General features: G+C 46.2%; 3 protein-coding genes across 6 annotated transcripts; 2 read left to right on the forward strand and 1 right to left on the reverse strand.

Moving 5' to 3' along the window:
- The first annotated feature begins 871 nt into the window (after positions 1–871).
- lrrc39 (leucine rich repeat containing 39) lies at positions 872–11474 on the forward strand. 2 transcript variants are annotated; one of them, XM_062555348.1, is made up of 9 exons: positions 872–1132; positions 1564–1792; positions 2491–2596; positions 5797–5953; positions 8024–8160; positions 9088–9233; positions 9982–10134; positions 10813–10955; positions 11341–11474. In XM_062555348.1, the coding sequence occupies exons 2-9, from the start codon at positions 1665–1667 to the stop codon at positions 11412–11414; spliced, it is 1044 nt and encodes a 347-aa protein (XP_062411332.1). In that variant the 5' UTR covers positions 872–1132; positions 1564–1664; the 3' UTR covers positions 11415–11474. The 2 variants fall into 2 exon arrangements, with proteins under 2 accessions (XP_062411332.1, XP_062411331.1); XM_062555347.1 differs by having other exon boundaries at positions 1601–1792.
- trmt13 (tRNA methyltransferase 13 homolog) lies at positions 10727–15240 on the reverse strand. Of its 2 annotated transcripts, none has more exons than XM_062555346.1 (11): positions 15103–15240; positions 14951–15000; positions 14739–14805; positions 14561–14623; positions 14411–14480; positions 14155–14261; positions 13709–13876; positions 13415–13487; positions 13254–13328; positions 12431–12914; positions 10727–12130 (listed from the first exon to the last, which is right to left on the reverse strand). In XM_062555346.1, exons 1-11 carry the CDS (start codon positions 15238–15240, stop codon positions 11935–11937), a joined length of 1491 nt encoding a protein of 496 aa, XP_062411330.1. In that variant the 3' UTR covers positions 10727–11934. The 2 variants fall into 2 exon arrangements, with proteins under 2 accessions (XP_062411330.1, XP_062411329.1); XM_062555345.1 differs by having other exon boundaries at positions 10727–12133.
- Positions 15241–15556: 316 nt separating this feature from the next.
- Positions 15557–24904, forward strand: sass6 (SAS-6 centriolar assembly protein). Of its 2 annotated transcripts, XM_062555349.1 has the most exons (17): positions 15563–15706; positions 15926–15986; positions 16427–16506; positions 16672–16776; positions 17202–17373; positions 17595–17672; positions 17918–18037; positions 18184–18375; positions 19136–19330; positions 20490–20579; positions 20804–20983; positions 21996–22077; positions 22266–22399; positions 22603–22833; positions 23172–23272; positions 23361–23455; positions 23890–24904. In XM_062555349.1, exons 1-17 carry the CDS (start codon positions 15642–15644, stop codon positions 23970–23972), a joined length of 2064 nt encoding a protein of 687 aa, XP_062411333.1. In that variant the 5' UTR covers positions 15563–15641; the 3' UTR covers positions 23973–24904. The 2 variants fall into 2 exon arrangements, with proteins under 2 accessions (XP_062411334.1, XP_062411333.1); XM_062555350.1 differs by lacking the exon at positions 22603–22833 and having other exon boundaries at positions 15557–15706.
- The last annotated feature ends 265 nt before the right edge of the window (positions 24905–25169 follow it).

Below are 25169 nucleotides of genomic sequence, written 5' to 3' on the forward strand. Positions count from 1 at the left end.
CTCACACCTGCTACACGTTTTTGTTTGAGTCTACTCTCATGTAGGTTAGCCTACTTCATTGAATCATCATCATGGACCCATGACCTTTTTATAACAGACGGTATGAAGTGCATCTTAGCCTATATTATATTATAACTACTAATATTTATAGAACAGCTATCTATCTGTGCTTTCATATTTCAATTGTTTGAAAGATCATTCAGAACCTTCACTGGTAGAAGACCATATATGCCTTTCAAATTGAGAGGAAACGTTCCTTTTTTATATTGTGGCTGGCCCTTTGGAGGTCTTCAGATCAGTCACAGGGTTTGATGCCTTTAGAATAAGAAAGTAGATAATAATGGTGGTCCTTTAGGATATGACTTAGTAATTAAATCAATAGGCTAGTAATAGTCACTCATGAAATGTTAAACAAAAAATGAATAAAATATGCTGATGACGCTGAATATGTGTGATAACCACCTTTTTGTAGTCTTCTGCCTGGAAAATACACAGTACCTATACCGTCCGAGAGTTCACTTCTGAGACTGAGACGCCAGCTTTTATTTGTTTTACACCTGATTGATATCTGATGCATCTGCGCTGCTGTTGATGGAACGCAGAAATAGACTTTGTTGGCAACATGTCTCTACATCTCATTGCTCATTGTTCTCAATGTCTGGGTGGGGAGGTGGGGGTGTGGGTAGTGGGGGTGGGGGTGTGAGTCTGGTGAGGGTCATGGTGGTATGCGTCAAGGGACAGCTGCAGTCGTGCCAAACGTGCCATGTGACCCTTCTATTCCCAGTGTCCTTTGCTGCTAAAATTAGCGCCTGCTACGTTTTCCTCCCAGTTCACCAATCACGGTCACACAGGTCCCCTTCAGTGGGACACACCAGACACACACACACACAGACACACACTCCACAGGTCACCCTCACACACCGCCTGCAGGTCTGGGAACCTAATAACCTCACACACACAGGGAGAGGATTTTTGCTGTGGAGTTTGTGGCTTTGAGAGAGTTCTGTGGTGCTGAAAGGGTTCTCTGGCTGTCAAATACTGTGGCTGTGGGAGAGTTCTGTCTGAACCGTCCTGCTGGGCTTGAGATGTGACCCATCAGAACCATGACTGACCGAGTGTCATCATGACCGAGGTAGGCAAAAGCACCAGTCTCGACTTTCTCTCTCCCTCTCTCTCTCTCTCTCTCTCTCTCTCTCTCACACACACACGACTTGAGCGCTCTGCTGTGCAAACTGTCTAAAATATGAAGAAAAATGTAACATATACGCACACATAGATTTGCTTTTTATCTATTTCCCCCGAGTTCAGGATGAGATTGGGTACAGATATATCAAGCTGTGGGCCTGCATAATCACAGTTTGTCTATTAATGTAACACTTAAATTTACACTGATTAAATTGACACTGCCTTATGTTACATTTAAATTTACACTGATTAAATTGACACTGCATTGGAACAGGACACCATGTATCTAAAGTCCTGCTGAGCTCTCTAAAGTAAACATGAATGTTTCTATAAAAGACTGTAATGGAGTCAGCTTGTGTGTCTGTATAAAGTGTTTAGATGTGTTTGTCGCCCCCTGTCTGTTGTACTGGGTAAGGCCCTGAGTGGCTGAGACCAGGGACGACCGTGGTGTGTGTGTGAGTCTGGGCCAGGAGTTTAGCATGACGGGGGTGGCTGTGTGCTTCGGAGCGGTCAACTCCATCAAGGCACTCTGGGAGACCAGGATCAAGAAGAGCAAAGATGACCAGCAGACGCAACGAGACCTCCGGGACAGAGCAGCCGTGGGACGGTGAGGAGTGTGTGTGTGTGTGTGTGTGTGTGTGTGTGTGTGTGTGTGTGTGTGTGTGTGTGTGTGTGTGTGTGTGTGTGTGTGTGTGTGTGTGTGTGTGTGTGTGTGTGTGTGTGTGTGTGTGTGTGTGTGTGTGTGTGTGCGTGTGTGTGTGTGTGTGCGCACGCGGGCGCAGGTATGACAAGCATCAGAACTGATGTCCATAATTTGATAACCAGGCCTAAGGCACCTTTGGTATGATTATGGTACTAAGATGGTTGCCATGGTGATTGTGCATCTACACTTGAGGAGATGAAAACACCTCAGTCAGCCAAACAGCAGCGCTTAGAGCAGCAATGTTTAGTGTTTAGACCCCACTGACATTATCTCACTAGCTGTGTGTGTGTGTCTGCATCTGCATACCTATATCTGTGTGTGTGTGTGTGTGTGTGTGTGTGTGTCTACATGTGTATTGTATTGTGTGTATATATGTGTGTGCGTGTGTGTGTGTGTGTGTGTGTGTGTGTGATTTGTGTGTTTACATTTGGTAAGGTGTGTGTGTTTGTCTACACTTCAATATTTGTGTCTGCACCTACAGTATGTGTATCTACACCTGAATGTGTGTGTCCACACCTGAATGTGAGTATCTACCTGAATGTCTGTCTCCATACCTGTCTGCATCTACACCTGAATGTGTGTGTCTGCACGTGTGTGTGCAGGCTGACAGGGCCATGGGAGGACCGCATCGCTCTGAACAAACTCCGCGAGCGAATCGTAACGGAGGACGGACGGGTCATCCTGCGCATACAGAAGGAGGAGTGGAAGGTAGCCCGCCTCCTGTCGGAGTGTGTGTGTGTGTGTGTGTGTGTGTGTGTGTGTGTGTGTGTGTGTGTGTGTTAGATTAGACTACATCCTCCTGTCGGAGTGAGTGTGTGTGTGTGTGTGTGTGTGTGTGTGTGTTGTAATGTAACGACAATGTTCTCCTCTTAGTGGGGTACGAATTGTCATGAAATAATGGTCCCGTAGGATTTTTTTGCTAAAATGGATTTTTTTGTTTTATTTGCTTTATTTGGGGTCCTACTGTTGAAAAATGACGGGGTGCAAATTTTCTGACCCCGTTTTGCCCTTCCTCTGGGGGGCGCTTTCTCACCTTGGCCAGGATACTGACTGCAATCATACATCTACTAATAATGATCACATTTTCACAATGGTGTCAATTTAGGGGTTATTGAGGATGCTGAGTCCATTTATGACAGTTTCATTGTGATCAGAAGTTGTTATGACTAATTTTTACATAACATTGCAGTAATAAAGGCAAATCCAATGGGGCAAAGTCGCCAAACAGTAAGTGAGCTCATATCTTGGGAACGCTTTGATGTATGTCAACGAAACTTGGTCACATGACAACTGACCGCCTCCCAAGGGTACACAACAAATTTGGTGTAATTTGGCCACTGGGGGGCGCTATAATTAGCGAACCTGCGTTTAGGGGTTACAGTAGATCATGATGACGTTGGTTAGCAAAAGAATTCCAATGGCTAGTCATACTCTTCATACTCATATTAATGATCATTGCAAATTTTACCCACTCATTATAAACAATTTCCCATTTTGGATTTTCCTGAAAGAGAAACTAGATCATCAGCAGTCACAACTTTGTTTGGCCCCCTCATTGCTGCTTACCAATTTTTGTCAAAGATAACTATTTCAACACAAGATATGTCTTTTAATTCTGTCTGATGACACAAAGCTGAGAATCACATTGCTAAGATACAGACAGAAGATACAAGAAGACAAAATTATCAAATGATGCCATTTGTAATGGATCCCTTTTAACCCTATGAGCCCTATTGACCAAGTGTGTCAAAAAACACTCCCATTCTTCTCTGTTACATTGCTCTGCCATTATTAGTTGCAGCGAGATGAAGCCTTTATTGCACGAAAGAGCAGAACTGGGGCTTTCCAACGAGACTAAACACTTGTCATTAAATTAAATCAAAGTATATCATATTTATAGTCTATACTGCTCTCTGCGTTCACCCGCACATCCATTACTCTCGCTTGAATTACTCACGAACCCGGGATCGCACAGACATGCACGCATATCAGATGAAAGAGGAGAAACAGAGCTTTCCATTGATACCAAATACATCGATCCTTCTGTGTTAAAAAAATAGACAAAGTGACAAACAAATAATAATGTCATATAGCTTAGGCTACCATTACTCTCGTTTGATTTACTCTTGAACCAAAGATCAGAAAGCTATGGCACACATGTCAGATGAAAGAGGAGACACAAAGCTATCCACAGATACCATACAACCTTCTAGGTCATGAAAGAGACGAAGTGACAGCAAAATAATAACTTCATTTAGCTCCACTTACCCCATGTGTTTGTGTGTTTTTTGTGGCATAATAGCTTATGTTCATAATCCAACATTATCATGTGTTTCTCTATGGCAAGGCACGTTCATAATCCAGTTTTGAGATCCTAGCAAATTCCTGTATGGTATCCAATTCAAGACTCATATTGCATCCAAATTTGTTTGACAAATAAACACTTTTTTGCCTTTACTTTGTTCATTGCGATGCAGTAAAAAGTTATTATAGAGAATCATCATGTGTGCCACGCAAACAAGTCAGGTTAGATCAGCTCGTGTCACAGATATGAAGCACAAAAAGTGTCAAAAAATCATTTCTCATCACTAAATCAAAATTGCCATTTATTTCTGTAAGGCACACACCACATATTTCTGTAAATTGCTCAGCTCCAAAGTATCCCTCCACCATGGTTCTTGTATTATGTAGCATGTGTGAATGGCACTTACAATGACCAGGATAAATGCTTCTAACTAAAGGTAGTGGAAATGCCCTTAAAACAGCCTAGGGCTCATAGGGTTTCTCCTATCCTTTGGATTTGAAAAAACACCTTATTTAGAGAGCTAGAATTTTACATGTGATTTTTCCTCTCTCATCTCTCGGTTTAGATTTTCTTGCTCCAAATTTCAAATTGAAATCGAGACTTTCATATAACACACACTCTTCAGTTTACTGATAGTGAAACATTTCTGGGGTATTTTGTGTCATACTGCTTGTCACACTTAAGTTGTTTACAAGAAAAAGATAATTTTCTCATTTCATCCAATATTGATTTTCATACATTTTTACATAACGATTTTTAGCCATCCATTACAAATGGCATCATTTGATAATTTTGTCTTCTTGTATCTTCTGTCTGTATCTTAGCAATGTGATTCTCAGCTTTGTGTCATTAGACAGAATTAAAAGACATATCTTGTGTTGAAATAGTTATCTTTGACAAAAATTGGCAAGCAGCAATGAGGGGGCCAAACAAAGTTGTGACTGCTGATGATCTAGTTTCTCTTTCAGGAAAATCCAAAATGGGCAATTGTTTATAATGAGTGGGTAAAATTTGCAATGATCATCAATATGAGTATGAAGAGAATGACTAGCCATTGGATTTTTTTTTGCTAACCCAACATCATCATGATATACAACCTCTAAACGCAGGTTCGCTAATTATAGCGCCCCCCAGTGGCCAAATTACACCAAATTTGTTGTGTACCCTTGGGAGGGGGTCAGTTGTCATGTGACCAAGTTTCGTTAACATACATCAAAGCGTTCCCAAGATATGAGCTCACTTACTGTTTGCCAACTTTTCCCCATTGGATTTGCCTTTATTACTGCAATGTTATGACAAAATGAGTCATAACAACTTCTGATCACAATGAAACTGTCATAAATGGACTCAGCATCCTCAATAGCCCCTAAAATGACACCAAGATTGTGAAAATGTGATCATTATTAGTAGATGTATGTGTGCAGTCAGTATTCTGGCCAAGGTGAGAAAGCGCCCCCCAGAGGGGGGGCAAAACGGGGTCAGAAAATTTGCACCCCGTCATTTTTCAACAGTAGGACCCCAAATAAAGCAAATAAAACGAAAAAATCAATTTTAGCAAAAAAATCCTACGGAATTACAATTCGTACCCCACTATCTGCTGCAGACCCTTCCTGCTGCGCTGGTCCAGTTGTCAGAGGTTCACGAGTGGCAGCTTCACCGCACCGGCCTGCAGAAGATCCCGCACTTCATCGGCAGCTTCCAGCAGCTCATCGTCCTCGACCTCTCCCGCAACGCCATCACCGACATCCCCAAAGAGATCGGTTAGTGTCCTCGACCTCTCCCGCAACGCCATCACCCACATCCTGAAAGGGACCTGTCCAAGGGGAACACTTCTGCTCTTAGTAAACAGACACAACAACCCTGGTCCTACCTAATGCTAGAAGTATACTCGACGCACCCGACCTGTCGCGCGACAATGTGACGTCAAAATGACGTAATTTCCTGTGTCGCAAGCCACATTTCAGCCGCGCGCCGACCTGTCGGACACCGAACATTTTTTATCAGCCGCGCGCGCCAACCTCGCACGACAACTAGGAAGAGATTGAAGCCAAGCTCACGGAGCCAGTGTCCTTCTACAGTCATCAACCACATAAACCACATTCAGGCATTATCATAAGCCTATCCAACATCTTAAATAAGCCCATTCATTTTTAAAACGACTGTAGTCATGAAGTTTGAATAATAGTAAGTTTGAGAAGTGGGAAGTTAACTTGGCTAGGCTGCAGCGAGAGTTGCCGTTTGGATGACTGATTTGTTTACAGTCGTGAACTACGTTGGATAAGTTAACGAAGTTACCAGTGAGAGTTGCAACAGGAGGATATTAGGGGGAAATGACTAGGACCGAGGCACATAAGTATTCCAGCAAAAGGTAAGGAAGAGATTTATTTTCAACCAAAGGATATCTGCTAGACCTAAAAAAATATAGGCTATATATCTTTCCATTTAGGGAGATTACACAAGCTCATCTCATAAACGAGATGGTAGGCTAATCCTTCAGTTGTGCAAGCTAAGTCTGAAATATCAGCAAAGAAGCTAGTTGCTACTGCCATTAACGTCAATGGATACCGTGCCTCTGTTCAGGGGAATACTGCAAATTGTGTCGCGACTACCACGCGCAAGTATACATGGTTACAACGTTCCCCGTGACGTCAACATGTCGCACGACAAGTCGGGTGCGTGAACTGTACCGGGGCCTTTATGCTAGAAGTATACTCGACGCACCCGACCTGTCGCGCGACAATGTGACGTCAAAATGACGTAATTTCCTGTGTCGCAAGCCACATTTCAGCCGCGCGCCGACCTGTCGGACACCGAACATTTTTTATCAGCCGCGCGCGCCAACCTCGCACGACAACTAGGAAGAGATTGAAGCCAAGCTCACGGAGCCAGTGTCCTTCTACAGTCATCAACCACATAAACCACATTCAGGCATTATCATAAGCCTATCCAACATCTTAAATAAGCCCATTCATTTTTAAAACGACTGTAGTCATGAAGTTTGAATAATAGTAAGTTTGAGAAGTGGGAAGTTAACTTGGCTAGGCTGCAGCGAGAGTTGCCGTTTGGATGACTGATTTGTTTACAGTCGTGAACTACGTTGGATAAGTTAACGAAGTTACCAGTGAGAGTTGCAACAGGAGGATATTAGGGGGAAATGACTAGGACCGAGGCACATAAGTATTCCAGCAAAAGGTAAGGAAGAGATTTATTTTCAACCAAAGGATATCTGCTAGACCTAAAAAAATATAGGCTATATATCTTTCCATTTAGGGAGATTACACAAGCTCATCTCATAAACGAGATGGTAGGCTAATCCTTCAGTTGTGCAAGCTAAGTCTGAAATATCAGCAAAGAAGCTAGTTGCTACTGCCATTAACGTCAATGGATACCGTGCCTCTGTTCAGGGGAATACTGCAAATTGTGTCGCGACTACCACGCGCAAGTATACATGGTTACAACGTTCCCCGTGACGTCAACATGTCGCACGACAAGTCGGGTGCGTGAACTGTACCGGGGCCTTAAGACGAGCAGCAGATTTCATGCCACACTCTAGTTATGGAGTAGGGACAAAGATCCTCCATCACTAAGGATTACCCCTCTCGCTCTGTCTCAGGCTCTGGTGGGTTTTTTTTTACTGGGGCCCTGTGCGCTGTGTTGCCAGATAAGCTGAAGATTCTATCTGGTGAGGGGCTTTACTGGGGCCCTGTGTTGCCAGATGATTTGACGATCCTCTCTGGCGGGAATATTCACTAGGGCCCTGTGCGCTGTGTTGCCAGATAAGCTGAAGATTCTAGGGATATTCACTGGGATCCTGTGCTCTGTGTTGCCAGGTAAGCTGACGAGGCTGCGGGAGCTGGTGGTCAGCTATAACCGCGTGAGCAGCATCCCAGAGGAGCTGGGTGACTGTGAGAGTCTGGAGAAACTGGAGCTGGCCATGAACCGGGACCTGGACGAGCTTCCAGAACAGGTACCTACCCACACACACACACACACACACACACACACACACACACACAACCGACCACACAGATACCCACATAGGGACCCACATACAGAACTGACCATATAGACACCCACATGGAACCGACCACACTGGTACCCTCAGAAGGACAAACATAGAAATGGCCACACAGATACCCACACACAGATAACCATAGACAGAACCGTCCACATAGGGACCCAAACAAAGACCCAGTACCAACAGAGAACACTTTCAACACCAGCACCCACTAGAACCAACAGAACGAACGCATGTTGCTGATGTTCTCGGTCTCTGATCTGCCTCAGCATCCTCTATTGTATAGGAGCCGGACCCTGATGAAAACTGTCTTGTCCATATTGTCAATATTAAACTCAGGTTGCCTACTTTGTCTATATGCAGGGCACTTTGTCTATATGCAGGGCACATATAAGGACACAAAGTCCTTTTAGGCAAGTCCCTCCACTCGGTGGCCATATTCATCTTGGGCTTTTATTGAGCATCTACTTGGGCAGAACTGTACATGTTCAAGGCTCCACGATACCAACCTGGCTCCAGCTGCGAAATCACAACACGATTGGCACGATGTATTCACAACACGCCACACGACTGGCACGATGTATTCACAACACGCCACACGATTGGCACGATGTATTCACAACACACCGCATGATTGGCACGATGTATTCCACGTCAACCTTTGGCGGCAGAATTATGTAGAAGACTGCCATGTTTGCATTACAAACTAACCCCATACATTTCTATGGGAGATTCTTTGAATGAGCTGTGTCTCCTCATCGTAAAGTCTCTGATTGAAATGCTATGTTACCAGACTGTAGTGAATACTTGCGATGAGCAGAGAAATCTTTAACTGATTTGGTGTTACTATGGCGTCCACTGATGCTCCATGTGTAGCTAAGCAACCTGAAGAAGCTGTATCACCTGGACCTCTCCATGAACAAGTTCACGGAGATCCCCGAGTGTGTGGTCAACCTGCCCGCTCTTGAGTGGCTGGACATGGGGGGCAACCAGCTGCAGAGCCTCCCTTACGACATACACAGGTACACACACACACACGGGTGCTATATACAACCATATTCCGCATATACCAAATACACACACACACACGGGGTGCTATATACAACCATATTCCGCATATACCAAATACACACACACACGGGGTGCTATATACAACCATATTCCACCCACCCCCCCCACCCACACCCACACCCACACACACCCACACCCACACCCACACCCACACACACACACACACACACACACACACACACACACACACACACACACACACACACACACACACACACACACACACACACACACACACACACACACACACACACACACACACACACACACACACACACACACACACACACACACCATATTCCGCATATACCAAATCCACACATGCTGTGTTCAAGGGGAAATTTGCAAGCAATGTATTGACAATAGTTGTGTAAAATACTCCTGCAAAAAAAACCTCTGGAACTTCATTGGATTGCTTTAAAGCATTGAAGCCATCATCTATTTTCATATTGAAAAGAGTCTGGCACATGCCTGACCTTTCACACACAGTGCCTAAGCCTTGCTCTCTCTGTGTTGACGTGTCTGTTGAGGTGGTGGTGTCTGGGGGTTTCTCCACTTCAGTCACTGATTGTGTGTGTGTGTATGTGTGTGTGTGTGTGTGTGTGTGTGTGTGTGTGTGTGTGTGTGTGTGTGTGTGTGTGTGTGTGTGTGTGTGTGTGTGTGTGTGTGTGTGTGTATGTGTGTGTGTCCGATTCCCAGGATGGAGAAGGTCCATACCCTGTGGCTCCAGCGGAATGAGCTGGAGCATCTCCCTGACAACATCAGTCACATGCACAACCTGGACACTCTGGTGCTGAGCAACAACCGCCTCAAGGACATCCCCAGCCTGATGGAGGATATGAAGAACCTCAGGTAAGCAGTCTCAGGTAAACAACCTCAGGTAAGCAAACTCAGGTAAGACATCCCCAGCCTGAGTGAGGACAAGAACAACCTCAGGTAAGTAGCCTCAGGAAAGCAGTCTCAGGTAAGACATCCCCAGCCTGATGGAGGACATGGGCAACCTCAGGTAAGCAGTTTCAGGTGAGACTCAGGTGAACAGCCTCAGGTTATTTCCGTATCAAAATGGTGGATTGGGATTGGCCCAAGCACAGAGGACAGAAAATCCAACCAGTTAAAACACCCACTCATAAAACACTCAATACAAACAACTAGAAAATCACTCAAACAGCACAAACCTCCATTTCATCGTTTCTTCCTTGGGTCATTTCAGACCTTCCCTGAAAATGTCATCGAAATTCATCCATAACTTTTTGAGTTATCTTGCGAACAAACAAACAAACACACAAACAAAGGACAGACAGACAGACAGACAGACAGACAAACACACCAACAAACCCCAATGAAAACATAACCTCCTTAGCAGAGGTAACCAGAGGTAAAAACATAATATAATAAAAAAAAAAAAAAAAAAAAAAGAAGAGAATAAGCAGTATGAAGCCTTGGATGACACAATATATGTACTTTAATGTAAAATAAAGTCTGGATGATGGGTAAAATTAAAATCCTAAAATGAGACATTTGTGTGGGCAGGTTTGTGAATTTCCGTGACAACCCTCTGACGTGGGACCTGACGCTACCGGAGGTGCAGGCCGAGGACCCGGAGGAGGACGACGACCGGGAGATGTTTGGACGAGAGTTCATGGAGCTGTACATCAGAGAGTCGCGCAAACGAGGTCTCGCCGTGTTCAACATGCACCGTTCGCTCAGATGAGACCAGAGATTAAACACACACACACACACACACACACACACAGATGAGAGACTAAACACACACACACACAATGCACTCAGATGAGAGACTAGACACACCCATATGCACGCACACACACACCTGAGAGACTAAACATACACACACACACACACACACCTGAGAGACTACTACTAACATCCACATCCACACACACATCCACACACACACTTGTGTGTGTACACACACACATACACACACACACTGCTTAAACAGGCACAAATCACTGTGAAAAATATGTGTAAATATGTGTTGTGTGTATGCATGTCATGTGTGTGCTGAACATGTCTCATGTCTCGTGTGTGTTGCAGAGTCCCAGGCCACGTTTACGTCCGTGCTGAACGTGACGCTGGAAGGTGTGTGTGAGACGCCGCCACTCTCCTGATTGTCCTCCATGTTGGCCTCTGCACTTCCTGCTTCCTGTCAGGCGGCCATGTCCTCGTCCCGTCCTTCCTGCTTCCTGCCTGGCGGCCATGTTCTTGTCCTGTCCTCCTGGTGGCCATGTTCTTGTCTTGTCCTTCTTGTCACTTTTGAACACACGCCTCTTGTAAGCCCCTACTGAATGGCTCATGACTTGACGATGTCAGCAAAAAAAGTGTGTATCTGTAGTTGTCGTTGGCAGGAGAATGTGTATTTGTCGTCGTTTGTGTGTTTTGTTCACCCTTCAGCTGATGCTTGCCCAGTGTTGTGTGTTTGATGTCACGCCAGTGACGACACTTAGGGGTCTTTTTCTGATAACTTCATATCCACCACACCTCCAAACAAACAGAACATGGATGAAACTCAGCTGCCTCATTGGCCAATCAGAGGGATTGTCTCTGGCACGCCATTTCCCTTGGAGGAGCAAACAAAAACAAGTCTGAGGAGACGCTGTCCCCTCTTGATGACGTAAGCGGGGTCCCTTGCTATATTAGCAGTGGTGCCCCTGTGTGGCCGGGGTGGGGCACTGCGGTGAGCAGCACATTCTCCAGCGAGATGTCCGGAGTGGTGTAGCACCTCAGGTCGGCCTCCAGGCCTCGCTGCTGCAGGTAGTGGACTCTGCCCTGGTCAATCAGCAGCTTACACAGCCGGCCGACGTGCTCGCGCTCCTCCACAGACAAGCTGCTGGGAGAACACACACACACAGACACACACAGACACACACACACACACACACACAAACACACACACAAACACACACACAGACACACAAAATCAGTGACATGACAGACTCAGAGTCACACAATTTGCATGATGGTTAAACTGCTGCAGTGGCCCACACAAGCTCCCAGTTCCACTCCTTCAGTCAGTCTCTACACTGATGAAGTGTGTCTGCTTTGAATTATCTTTGACGCTAATAAAATGGGTTATTATGATATTTATTATATTATAATAAAACGCATGGTGTCTGCTGCTGCTGACCTGTCCAGACTGTCTGGTCCGGTCTCTTCTCCTCCCTCGTGTTCTTCCTCCTCTTCCTTGGCGATGTTGTCAGGGCCCTTGGTGCCCACCGTGGTGTCCACGGTCGTGCCCTCTCTGTGCCCGCCGGCTCGGCTCATGCCGCACGTGGCCCAGCTGGACATGCGCTGGAAGGCCCCGAACTCGGCCGCCCCGAGGCCGCGCTGGCGGAAGAACTCTTGGCCCACGTAGTGGCGCCAGTCGCAACGGTGGTGGCAGCACAGAGCGATGGCCACGCCCCCAACCTCCGGCTGCCTGGACCGAGCGATGGCCGCCGAGCCCTCCACCGGGACGTCCGCTTTCACGCGCTTACTCGACGGCTCGTCGCCACCACCACCACCACCACCACCACCACCACCACCACCACCACCACCACCACCACCATCATCATCATCATCATCATCATCACCTGGTTCTGATCTCTCCAGCAGGCACCGAAGAGCCAAGTCTGTACAGAGGAGGAAGATGATGAGGAAGAGGAGGTGAGAAGGAGAGAGAGGAGGAGGAAGAGAGATGCGTGATAAGAGGAAAGGGAAACAGAATCATCAAGCAGCACAGAAACTAGATGAAGGCACAGATTGGAGGGGCTTGAAATTGCTGCAGCTTGAAATGTAGCTTGCTGATGCACATCACAACACATTAGAAGCTGCTTTCATTTACTTGCATTAAGTAGCAACGAAACGAATGGAAGTGATCTATCAAGCATCTGGTAAAACAACAAACATCCCACATCAAGACTGGGATGCCAGGTGGGCCTGTGTGGATGCGTGGATGTGATTTTATTTACCTGTCGCAGCACCACACAGGTGCTTGCCAACCCCTACCACAGGGAGGTGTTTTTCCTGGAGGAGGGACACTTTACCTATAGAAACACACACACACACAGAGTTTCATCTCCTGTATATGTTGAATGTAAATGTTTTATATAAATAAAATGAGTCTTCTTACTCAAGTCAAGATGCTGAATATCCACCTGGAGTCTTTCAAAAGTGGAGTCTGTACTTCTGTTCTTGCCATCTACCTTCATAGTCAAGGGGAAAAACACTTAATAAACACACTCATTCTCTCTAACACACAAAACACACACACACACACACACACACACACACACACACACACACACACACACACACACACACACACACACACACACACACACACACACACACACACACACACACACACACACACACACACCAGGTTGGACTGAAACATAGAGCAGCTGGTCTGTGTCACACATACTTTGAAGCGCGTTGTGGATCTCTCCACCAGCAGGAAGTGGACGTCCTCCGCTGTTCCCAGGGCCGTGTGGATCCAGTGGGACAGCTTACCCTTACCCGCCCCAAACTCCACCACACACCTGTGGGGACCAAGCAGGTTCAGAGCCTCCATGTTCCCCAGAATAGAAGCCTGTTAAGGCAACACTGAGGTTAAAGTCGGGTTGCCAGCAGCAACAATTATAACAAACATATAACTCTGGGAGGAGAAAAGGTACCATACCACATCTTATATATTCCAGTATACCCAAGAAATATACCAAATGGAGATAGTTACTTTGCAAATGTTTTGTTTTCCAGATGCTAAACAAAATAGCCTTGTATTTGCTTCAGTCACACAAACAACCCTTAGTGAATTAGTGAAACAAAACAAACATTCTCAATACAAAGACAGTAATGGTCAAACAGGACCTGTTGCTTCAGGTGTTTACAGGCGAAGTCTCCATTTTTCGGGTCATTCAAAGGTTCTTGGAGAGCACGGTGGGACAGTACGCTCTCCTTGTGTTTCACACCGAGTCCTGATAGCAAAGAGATGGACATTACATGACATGACAGGACACTGGGTATTTCTCCTCTATATGGTAAATCAGTAACATTATAGCAGACTTCTAAACAAAACAAAAACAAAAAATAAAAACAAATTCCTCAACAGAAATTATGAGTGCACCTTTCACAGCGTTTTTAAGCTTCTGAATCAGATGTTCCATCTCCTTCTGGGAACGGTCAGCCAGTGATACCTGATAAACAAACACACATCAGCATCAATTCCCTTACCAATAAAAGCCACTATTACTTTACATGTCAATGAAAGCGTTACCTCATCTGACACAGGGAGTGTGACTGTATCTGGACCAGCATTAATGTCTTTCACGTAATAAACCTGAAGAAGATAGTAAAAAAGTTAACTTGTCTTTAGCAGTATGGGGGTGACAAATATGAAGTCTGATGGAAGTAAAGGGCTCTAAAACACTACAAGTGTATGAACAAGAGCTCACAGGTTTGGGTTTCTCCTTTGAGTTGCACTTTTTCAAGTGCTTTGCCAGAATATCTTCATAGACTGTGCTGTTTGGGAAAAGGGAAAGGCAATTATGTCTTGAGGGCAGTAAAAAAAAAAACATGATTAGCACACAGGTAAAGTTCTAGACACAGAAACAGAATATTTTACAGAACATTACAGAGAATGGGCTGCTGACTACTGTATGCTTACTGTTTAGGGTCTAGTGGGCATGGTATTCTCTTTCTGTCGCTTTCTTGATCCTACAGAGAGAGAACAGTGTGAAGTTGAACTTAGCATGGCTGGCTGGGCAGACTTTAGTTACTGTTGCCAGTAAGAATAATGAAAAGAAATATGCAACTTACGACATTGGCATGCTCGCCACAATATGCTTTACCACTTCCAACAACCATTTTACAGTATCTTTTCTTCTTCTCCACGAAATAGGCACATCTGCCCGGGAGAGGGGCAGACACGCCATCTGCCACCACAGTAGACTCCATCTTACCGACGCTTAAATTTTACGTCATGCGTTGAAAACCCAAACACAAGCGCGCGGCGTTCTGTGCCTGCTGGTTGCCAGCAGCAACAATTATAACAAACAAATGACTCCCGTTGGAGAAAAACTTACCATACCACGCATGTATATATTACAATGTACCCAAGAAATAGACTAAACGGAGATAATACTTTACAAACGTTTTTTTTCCAGATGGTAAAGAAAATATTAATGTATTTACTTCAAAATGTGCGGATGAGAGAGAGAGCGCTTAAGAGTGACGTATTCTTCGTAACTTCCGCCTTTCAACTTTCGCCCACAACGGCCATTCGCGGGACAGAGGCGCCAAACTCGAGAGTGTTTATATGATTTTCTTGCAGTTTTTTTGGGGAATATGAAACAACGATGACGGAGATACTATTCAACAAGAAATTACAAGTGCATGTCAAATGTAAAGACTGCGATGACCGGTATGTGAACTTTATGCATTTCGCTAACCTCCGAGCTAGAAGGCTACCAAGCCCATTATGTTCAACGACCTGGCTAGCTAGCTAACATTACCATTCAATCATGGCAGGTACTTTCACCAACAGATGTTGAAGTCCAAACAGAAGCTGACTCCAGATTAACTAACGTTAACCGTGTTGTTGTGAGATTACTATACTTATGGTTGTTTTGTACATTTACAGGCGCTCAACAATCCGAATTAGTGTTGAACTTCAGTTCACCAGTAATCCGATTCATAAAAAGGTAAGTTAACCGCTTTCAACTGAAAATCTCCCTTGAATCAGTGGCACTGCTGACCGTATTGTCAGACTTTGGTCAGATTTGGCAAGACAGTGATCTTATACTGAATTTCACTGAACAAACTGGATGACTATTAACTTAACGCTGCCTACAACGACGCTAGAGCTGGTTGCTAAATATGATCTTTAAATATGGCGTTTGATGCATACACCCTCATACTGTTTGTCAACTTTCTTTTAAAACTGGATAAACAGTACATGCCTCTGAGCCATATTTCACCAATAAATGTGAGCTATTCCCTATATTTTTCACATCCCCGTGAAAGATTCTATCGCCTCCCATCAAGGCCTATTAATAGAAACCAAGACAGCAGATGCTCTTTGAATTTCATCCCTATTGTCCAAAAAGTGCTTTCAAAGAGACTGTTTATCATATTTCTATAGGATCTAGTCATACGGCTGACAGATGATGTGGATCTGTACTTTCTGTACAACCTCACCATATCAGAAGAGGACTTCCAAAGGTACACAGCTCTCACTGCAATAAGTGGACAAGATGAAAACTCCTAATGCATCTCATCCCTTACTGTGGATTTGTTGTCTAATTCTATCATTTTCTCAGAGAAAAATGCCTTTGTATGAAATCAGAGAACTGGGTCTCTGAGCCACAGCCTGTTCTGTTTCCCCAGTCTGAAGGTGCAGCAGGGCCTGTTGGTGGACTTCAGCTCGTTCCCCCAGAGGTTCATAGACCTGTTGGAACAGTGTCTTCTCGAGCAGGACAAGGAGAGCCCAAGGTAAAGCCATGTCCACCTGTCATGCGCATATGTGTCTCAGCTGACTATAGATAGATAGATATAGGGATAGTTTCTACACACAAGTCATCAGGACACTGAATCGTCCTTGGAAATCTCCATATAATGGCACTTCGTTTAAAAAAAAAATAAAATAAATAATAGTTTTTTTAAACCCTCTTCTTCCTTTTCTCTCCATCCTTTTTAATAGTATCTATTTATTTCTTTCTTTTTCTTTTTTTTATTCTTGTAGTTGAATAGACACTTGAGCATAAAGAATTTATGAGTTCATGATCATAAACTTTGAACTTTGACATAGATATTGATCCCCAAGGGGAAATTAAAGGCCAAGCGTTCGGAGAATGCAGCCGGTTCCCCAGCGTCGTAGGGAGAACTCAGCCGGTTCCTCTGGTTCTCGTCCCCTGCAGGTTCCTGCTTCAGCTGTGCTGTTCCTCGTCCACTCTGGACCACGGCCCCGCGAGCCTGAACGTGGTGGAGACCAACCCCTTCAAGCACCTGACGCACCTGTCCCTCAAGCTGCTCCATGGCACCGACGTGGAGATCAAGAAGTTCCTCGCCTCCTGCCTGGCCAACATGAAGGTGAGATCACACACCTCTGGCCTTACCTGTGCAGTATTAATGTGCGCCTCCATGTAGGTGAGCTCACACACCTTTGTCCTTACCTGTGTAGTGTGTGTGCACTGTCTCCGTGGGCACTTAAGACCCGAATGCCACTTATGCCTCAGTGTTGGGTGGTATATTGTTGATTATGTTGAGGTTGTGTGTGTATTCAGATGGTGTGTGTGTGTTGTAATTGACAGGAGGAGAAGCAGCTGTTGGAGCAGAGGCTGAAGAAGACCGAAGAGGATTTGTCCAGGCAGCTGAGCTTCACCCAACAGGTGTGTGTGTGTGTGTGCGTGCACGTGCATATGATGTGGTACGTACAGGGAGTGTGGGTTCATAATGAGCTGTGTGTGACGTGTTGTGGTCTCTCTCCTGGTCAGACTCTGGCAGAGAACAGTGTGTGTGGTGGTGTGTATGATGTGGTATGTTCAGGACGTGTGTGTATGATGTGGTACGTACAGGGCGTGTGTGTGTGGATAATGAGCTGTGTGTGACATGTTGTCGTCTCTCTCCTGGTCAGACGCTGGCGGAGAAGAGTAGAGAGCTGGACAAGCTGCGCTCCGAGTGGACGTCCCAGACCACCTCACTGTCCAGCAAACACACACAGGACCTAACGACGGAGCGTGAGAAGGCTCTCGAGGTGAACGCGCGCACACACACACACACACACACACACACACACACACACACACACACACACACACACACACCTGAGGCATATAATTGTATGTTACAATATTGCTGTGTCTTAACTGTTTGTTTGTGTGTGTGTGTGTGTGTGCGCAGACCCAGACGCGGCTGCAGCAGCAGAATGAGCAGCTGCGGCGTGAGCTGGAGAGTGCGCACCAGCGCAGCACGGAGCAGCTCCAGAGCCGATTGGCCGAGCTGGAGGCCTCGGCACGCGACCTCACCGACCGACGCTACCGCAACGAGGCCACCATCCGCGACCTCAAGGCCAAACTCACCGGCGTAGAGGAGGTGGGTGTGTGTGTGTCTGAATGTGTGGAAAAGATTTTAGGCCAAACTCACTGGCGTAGTGGAGGCGTGGGTGTAAAGTATTTGAGTTGTATTTGGAGATGTTGTGACTGAGAGGATGACTGTTAGTTTGCACCTCCCTCTGTCTGAGCATATGGGATCTCTCATGATCACTTTAACTGTGTGTGTGTGGAAAATATTTGGAGATTTATTTGAGATGTTGTGACCTGACAGGATGACTCATTTGCACCTCCCTCTATCTGATGAGCATACGGATCCGTCTGTCGGTCTGTCTGCTAACAAGCTGTACACACATAGCACATAGCTTGCCTGTCTACATGTTTAGGCGATCTGGATATGTTGAAAGCATGCTTTTCACGAACATGAGTTTGAAAGAGCAGTACACCTACGTAGGATGATGACAAGTCATCTTGTTTCATTCCTCTGGGCTAGACCATCGAATTAAAAAAAAATAAACAAAATGTTGGTCCAGCCAGGTTCGGTCTACGCGGTCACAAAAGACTAGGTACTAGACTAAGACTAGTGCTAGAGAACACAAATGCTTCGAAGCATTTAGCCCATGCTTATGTATGTATGGATCTGTATTAATGTGGTGCTGTGTGTTTATGTACTGTGTCTCTCTCTTTCTGTCTGTGTGAATGCACTGTGTGTGAGCATCTGTATGTGTTTGTGTCTGTGTATGCCTGTGTGTGTTAATGTACTCTCTCTGTGTGTGTGTGTGTGTGTGTGTGTGTGTGTGTAGGAATGCCAGCGGGCGAAGCAGCAGGTGTCGTGTCTGCGTCGTGAGAACGGGACGCTGGACCAGGAGTGCCACGCTAAGGAGCGCGAGCTCAACCAGCTGCACACGCGCGTCGCCGTGCTGGAGCAGGAGGTCAAGGACAAGGAGCAGCTGCTGGAACGCACCAGGGACGTACTGGACGCTACGCAGCAGCAGAAGGTACACACGCACACACACACGCACACACACACACACACACACACACACACACACAAGGGACGTACAGGAGCAGAAGATATACACACACACTCAAAGCAAACTTTCATGCTGATGGTGTTGATGTTGATGGGGTTGTTGTTGATTGTCCTGGGGCCTATTGCACAAAACTAGGATAAGGGATTAACCCGGGATATCTTGGTTATCCTGGCTCAATTTATCCATGATCCAGTTGCACAAAAGCGGGATAGGGGGCAGCAGGATATGTTATGGTATAAGTTACCATGGCGATTTATTCTGTGGAGCTAGCCTGCTCCTGACCAGGCTCACAGCCAAGATAAGTTGATTCTAATGGTAATTACATTATCTGATTGGTTCAGCTAGCTGTCATTCAAATGAGACCTCCACGTGATTTTTTTTAAAGAGCTGTAGATTCCATAAATATATTATTTGCAACATGCATTTACTCGCAAAACACAGCAGAATGTCTGCCTAATACCATATGGATGTCATTTAAATTATGGTGGCCTTATAATTAATAACATAGCCTACTCGTTGTTTGCTTCTTTTTTGACAGATGTTTGATGAATAGGCTGCTGTAGTAGTTGATTGGAAGTGGAGGGGACATTTTTCGAAGGTGTTTTGAACTAATTCGGCTTTTAAGACAAATCAAGATACTTTGTGCATCTTTGCGGTGGCAAAGCGCTTCCTAATGACGTTGCGTGCCGAGACAAGGAAGCTCTCACACACGTGGGTGCATACGTAAATTTGCATTCAGTTGATCTGCCACACCTACTCCCGCTATGTAACAGAAATAATCATGATCCCCCATCCAAAAAAGTAAAACTTTACCTCGTTGTTAGTCTATATCAAAAGCGGTTGTTTACTTTGTGTGCAAGACGCTATTTTTCACGTCTTTTTTATTCCAACCGCGAGTTATTGGGGGAGAAACGAGAACGCGCACATACACCGGATAACTTACACCTGGCTTGATGAATCCGTGTCTGCTCATCCTGGATTGGTCTTTGTGCAACCAATTCAGCCGGTATGCTCTTGTTTAGGATTCAGTGATCGCGGCTCAGTAACTTATCCCGGATGTCTTAATTCTGCTTTTGTGCAACGGGCCCCTGGTGATGGATTGTGTGTGTGTGTCTGTTTGCAGACGTCCGTGGAGGGAAATGCGGAAAGCAAACAGTTGCAGATTGGAAGGCTGGAGACCACAGTCAAGTCTCTGTCTGAGGAACTCATTAAGGTGAACTGTGTGTGTGTGTCAAACTCTACTGTGTGTGTTTTGGCGAACAACATCAGATTTGCGCGGCACTAATGCGTTGCTCTGTGTATGTGTGTTTATGCTTATGCTGTGTGTGTGTGTGTGTGTGTGTGTGTGTGTGTGTGTGAACCTGTGTGTTTATGTGTTTATCTGGCATGAGTGTGTTAAACTGTGTGTTTATGTATTTATCTGGTGTGTGTGTGTAGGCGAACAGCATCATTAAGAAGCTGCAGGGCGATGTGAAGATGCTGGTGGGGAAGATGAAGGTGAAGAACGCGGTGACGGTGTCGCAGGAGAAGCTCGTCAAGGAGACGGCAGACCAGCTGCAGCAGACGCAGACGCAGCTGCACACCGCCCAGACGCAGCTCACACAGCGAGACGAGGAGGTAAGCACGTGGGTGTGTGTGGGTAGAGGTAGGGGTGTGAGTGAACGTGTGGCGGAGTAAGGTGACGCCGAGATAGTCACTCAGGTGGGCGAGAACTCTATGGCTGAATCTACCTCTGTGTTTCACAACATTGGCCCAATCCCAATGTCAGCCCTAAAGACTAAGAACTAAAGACTCACAGACTTAATTGATCTCAGGTGCTAAGTGAGTGAGTGTGTGAGGCCACATAGGCTCAGATAGGTATTTGGGATTGGGACAGCACTTCACGAGATCACATGTACCTTGGCGATGTTTACTAACAAAGACGTTGCTAACATTTGCACCATGCACGTGTGTCGTGCGTGCTGTTGTTTACCTTCATTTCCGGATTTTTCTATGATCTCCGCGGTAAACGTCACAACACTTTGAACTGTGGGTAATTCCCTTAGGTTAAGTCTGCACCGATGCAGACTCACGGAAAGGGCTTGGTAAGTCTGTACTCAAACCCTCCCGCCCGTTGTAATTCGACATTGGGACAGCCCTAAACCCTTACGAATTTCGCGAGAACGCGCACCAAAGTCCGTGAGTTCGTGAGTCCGGACATTGGGATTGGGCCATTATGAACTGTTGGTAATTGCCTTTCCACAGTGGCACAGCCCTAAGCCCTAAGGGGGGGGCGGGGGGGGGCACATTCTTTTTTCAGGTGATTAGGGTGGGGTTTAGTTACTCGAGTCGCTGAGGTGAGTGGGGTGGGTTTTAGTTAGCTGCTGCTCAGGTGAGTAGGGTGAGATTGAGGTAACCACTCAGGTGAGGTTGGCCTCTATCATCTCAGGTGTGTAAGGTGAGGTTGAGGTAATCGTACAGGTAAATAGGATGAGGTTGAGGTAATCATTCAGGTGAGTAAAATGATGTTAAGGTAGTTGCTCAGGTGTGTTAGGTGAGATTGAGGTAGTTGTTGAGGTAGTCGTTCAGGTGAGTAGGGTGAGGTTGAGGTAGTCGCTCAGGTGAGGTTGACCTGTCTCTGTCCTCTCAGGTGAGTAAGCTGAAGGAGCAGCTGGAGGCGACGGTGCAGAAGCTGGACGAGAGCCGAGAGGTGCTGAAGACCAACGAGAACGGTACGGGACACACACACACACAAGCACGGGACGTTACCCAACTGCACACACTTTTGAAGTCTGTTTAGCCCCAAAATTAAGTTGTTTCTGGTGCATAGTAGGAAAGTGACTTTGATTGTGTGTGTGTGTGTGTGTGTGTGTGTGTGTGTGTGTGTGTGTGTGTGTGGTGTTCTGGTTCTCCTTCGCAGTGATCACGTGGCTCAACAAGCAGCTGAATGAGAACCAGTTGTCACGAAAACATGAGAGTCTGGGTGCGTTCGAGTCGCCTCCGGCCCTCTCTGCAGGGGCTGGTCTCAGGATGGGCGGAGCCTCCAGCAACCTGGTAGATATGAGTGTGTGTGTGTGTGTGTTTGGAGTGTGTCAAATTGTGTGCAAAATGAAAAATCATTGCGTGTTGATTTGAAGTGATTTGAGGGGTAAGCTTGTCGGAGCAGGTGAAGCTCACCCCTCACATGTTCCCCCCCTAATCATGAGTGCTGTGGAATTCTCCCTCTTTCTCTCTCTTTTTCACTCTCTCTCTCTCAGCGTGATGGCAGGAGTTTTCCCCCGTCAGGTCAGGGCTACCCCTCTTCCTCCCCATCTGCCCTGGGATACCCCTCTATCTCTCCGTCAGGTCTGGGGTACCCCTCAACGTCTCCGTCTGCCCTGGGGTACCCCGTGACCTCCACGCTAAACTCCAAACACTCCCCACACTTCCCCAGCGCAGGAGGCCGGCCCGTATTCGGCCTGCACAACCCTCAGGCCTCTGGACCCAAGGCACGCTCTACACCTGCTCTCTACTTCTGTTTTCTCTCTCTCTCTCTCTCTCTCTCTGTCTCTCTATCTATCTATCTATCTATCTCTCTCTCTCTCTCTGTCTCTCTCTCTCTCTCTCTCTCTCTCTCTCTCTGTCTCTCTGTCTCTCTATCTATCTCTCATCCTGTTCTTTACGCATCCTTTCTTCTCTTTCTCTCTGTTCCTCATCTCTTGCTCCTCCTCCCTCATTTTTTTTCTCTTCCTCTCTTCTTTCCTCTCGGTTCTCTTGTCTTTTTTTCCTTCTGCCTTCAACATAATCGTTTACCGTTTTTACGTGTGTGTGTGTGTGTGTGCACCAGGTCCAGTTTAACCCCATGAGTGCCAAGCCTTCACTGTCTCCTGTGGAGAGGAGGGATGGCAGTCCTCCTGTCACACGTATGCCCCTCTCCAACAAAGAGAAGTAAGACACACACACACACACACACACACTCATATTGATTCACTGTGATTCACTTCGGCATTAATAACTGTGTGTGTTGTATGTCCAGTGATGACCCTGTAGGTCTGGACTCTAAGTACTTAGAGAGACGTGACGACAGCATCCCACTCCGTGGGCTCCTGACCAACATGAACATGAACAAAGGTACCAATACACACCTGACATACACACCTGAACACAGGTACCAATACACACCTGACATACACAACTGAACACAGGTACCAATACACACCTGACACAGGTACCAATACACACCTGACATACACAACTGAACACAGGTACCAATACACACCTGACATACACAACTGAACACAGGTACCAATGCACACACCTGACACAGGTACCAATACACACCTGACATACACACCTGACACAGGTACCAATACACACCTGACATACACAACTGAACACAGGTACCAATGCACACACCTGACATACACACACCTGAACACAGGTACCAATGCACACACCTGACACAGGTACCAATGCACACCTGACAAACACACACCTGGACACATGTAACAACTAGAACCGTGTCCGTTTACTGAGGGGTTTCTGTTGCTTCCGCTTCCCTGCAGAGGTCCCCAAGCCAGCACTGAACAGGCCCAAGGCCGGAGGCCTGTCCGTCTCCTCCGCCCCGTCCGCCTACTTCCCTGGGTGACCCACCCTGACCGCCAGACGACCTTCGCATGAACGGCTCCACCTTACCTGCACCACCCACACCCGCAACAGGATCATGGGATTCAGACCGTGGGGGTGTGTTTGTGTGTGTGAGAGAGAACAAATACGGCACAAGCCATGCATTAACTTCAGCAATATATTTTTTTTATCCATGTTGTGCGTTTTGTTATTTATTAAACCAGTATTTTTTTTATCAGCTCAATCATTTGCCATCAAATCAGTTTGCTGGGATAATCGTCTTTTTAGGATTGGTTTGTTCAACAAAATTGATTAACATGTGTGTTTGTGTGTGTGACTGTGCGAAGAATTAGAGCTAACAGCAGGCCAGACAGGTGCACCCTACAGCTACCAAACACCCTTAGAGATGGATAGCATGCTATTGTTAGCCGCTAACTCATGAAGCCACTTAAACAGCATTAGAATATTTAGCCTGTACCCACCTGCCAGAAAAGCCTATAGCGTGTTAACATGCTAATGCTATCTGCTAACTGAGAAAACCAGGGATGACTTGAGCACGAGTAGCTCAAGGGGCCAATAGCATGTTGCTAATGTGAGAGGCCCGCTTTGGTATCGCATGTAGGTATACAGTAGCACGTTGCTAACGTGAGGCTTGCTTTTGGTGTGTATGAGCCAGCACTGTGTCATTGCCCACGAGGTCCAAACAGACCGTGGGTCCATTTCAGAAGCGGCCCCTGAGAGCTGCTACCTGCTCTGTCCCCAAATGCCTGAACCTGAGCTGCTTGTCTGGAGAGGCTCGTCTCCGCTGCAGGAAAGATGCGATGTGTGCCACTCAGACAAGATGGCAGCCGTCTCCTCCAGTATAGTCAGGGTCAGAGGTCAGGGAAGCAACTAGCAGCATCTGAACCAGCGCTGGCTGGGAGGTGTACACCTGGTAGAGGAGACGTACACCTGGCTGTTACCTACGGTGGCCGAGAAGGGCCAAACGCGCTCAATTAGAGAAAGCAGTTTCAAATACAAAACGGTGCAAATTAACAAAAGTACAAACAGAGAAACGTGGTACAAATGAAAAAACGCACTGCAAGAAACAAAAGCAAATGCATCTTCATGAAATGCGCTGCAGGAAGAGAAACGATGCAAAACACAAAACGCTGCATCTTCATGAAATGCGCTACAAATAGAGAAACGATGCAAGATACAAAAAGCTGCAAGTACAGCG

This window comes from Sardina pilchardus, chromosome 15 (genome assembly GCF_963854185.1).
Source record: "Sardina pilchardus chromosome 15, fSarPil1.1, whole genome shotgun sequence".
NCBI classification, from domain to species: Eukaryota; Metazoa; Chordata; class Actinopteri; order Clupeiformes; family Clupeidae; genus Sardina; species Sardina pilchardus.

Bases quoted from the DNA above. Each gene is read 5' to 3' on its own strand.
- lrrc39 (XM_062555348.1), top strand. From the start codon at position 1,665: ATGACGGGGGTGGCTGTGTGCTTCGGAGCGGTCAACTCCATCAAGGCA. The intron at 5,954-8,023 runs GTTAGTGTCCTC...CTGTGTTGCCAG, and splicing joins CGACATCCCCAAAGAGATCG to GTAAGCTGACGAGGCTGCGG. The intron at 9,234-9,981 runs GTACACACACAC...TCCGATTCCCAG, and splicing joins CTCCCTTACGACATACACAG to GATGGAGAAGGTCCATACCC.
- trmt13 (XM_062555345.1), bottom strand. From the start codon at position 15,240: ATGGAGTCTACTGTGGTGGCAGATGGCGTGTCTGCCCCTCTCCCGGGC. The intron at 13,877-14,154 runs GTCCTGTTTGAC...TTGCCTTAACAG, and splicing joins GTAAACACCTGAAGCAACAG to GCTTCTATTCTGGGGAACAT. The intron at 12,134-12,430 runs GTCAGCAGCAGC...GTGTTCTCCCAG, and splicing joins GGACCAGACAGTCTGGACAG to CAGCTTGTCTGTGGAGGAGC.
- sass6 (XM_062555349.1), top strand. From the start codon at position 15,642: ATGACGGAGATACTATTCAACAAGAAATTACAAGTGCATGTCAAATGT. The intron at 22,078-22,265 runs GTACGGGACACA...TCTCCTTCGCAG, and splicing joins GCTGAAGACCAACGAGAACG to TGATCACGTGGCTCAACAAG. The intron at 22,400-22,602 runs GTAGATATGAGT...TCTCTCTCTCAG, and splicing joins GCGGAGCCTCCAGCAACCTG to CGTGATGGCAGGAGTTTTCC.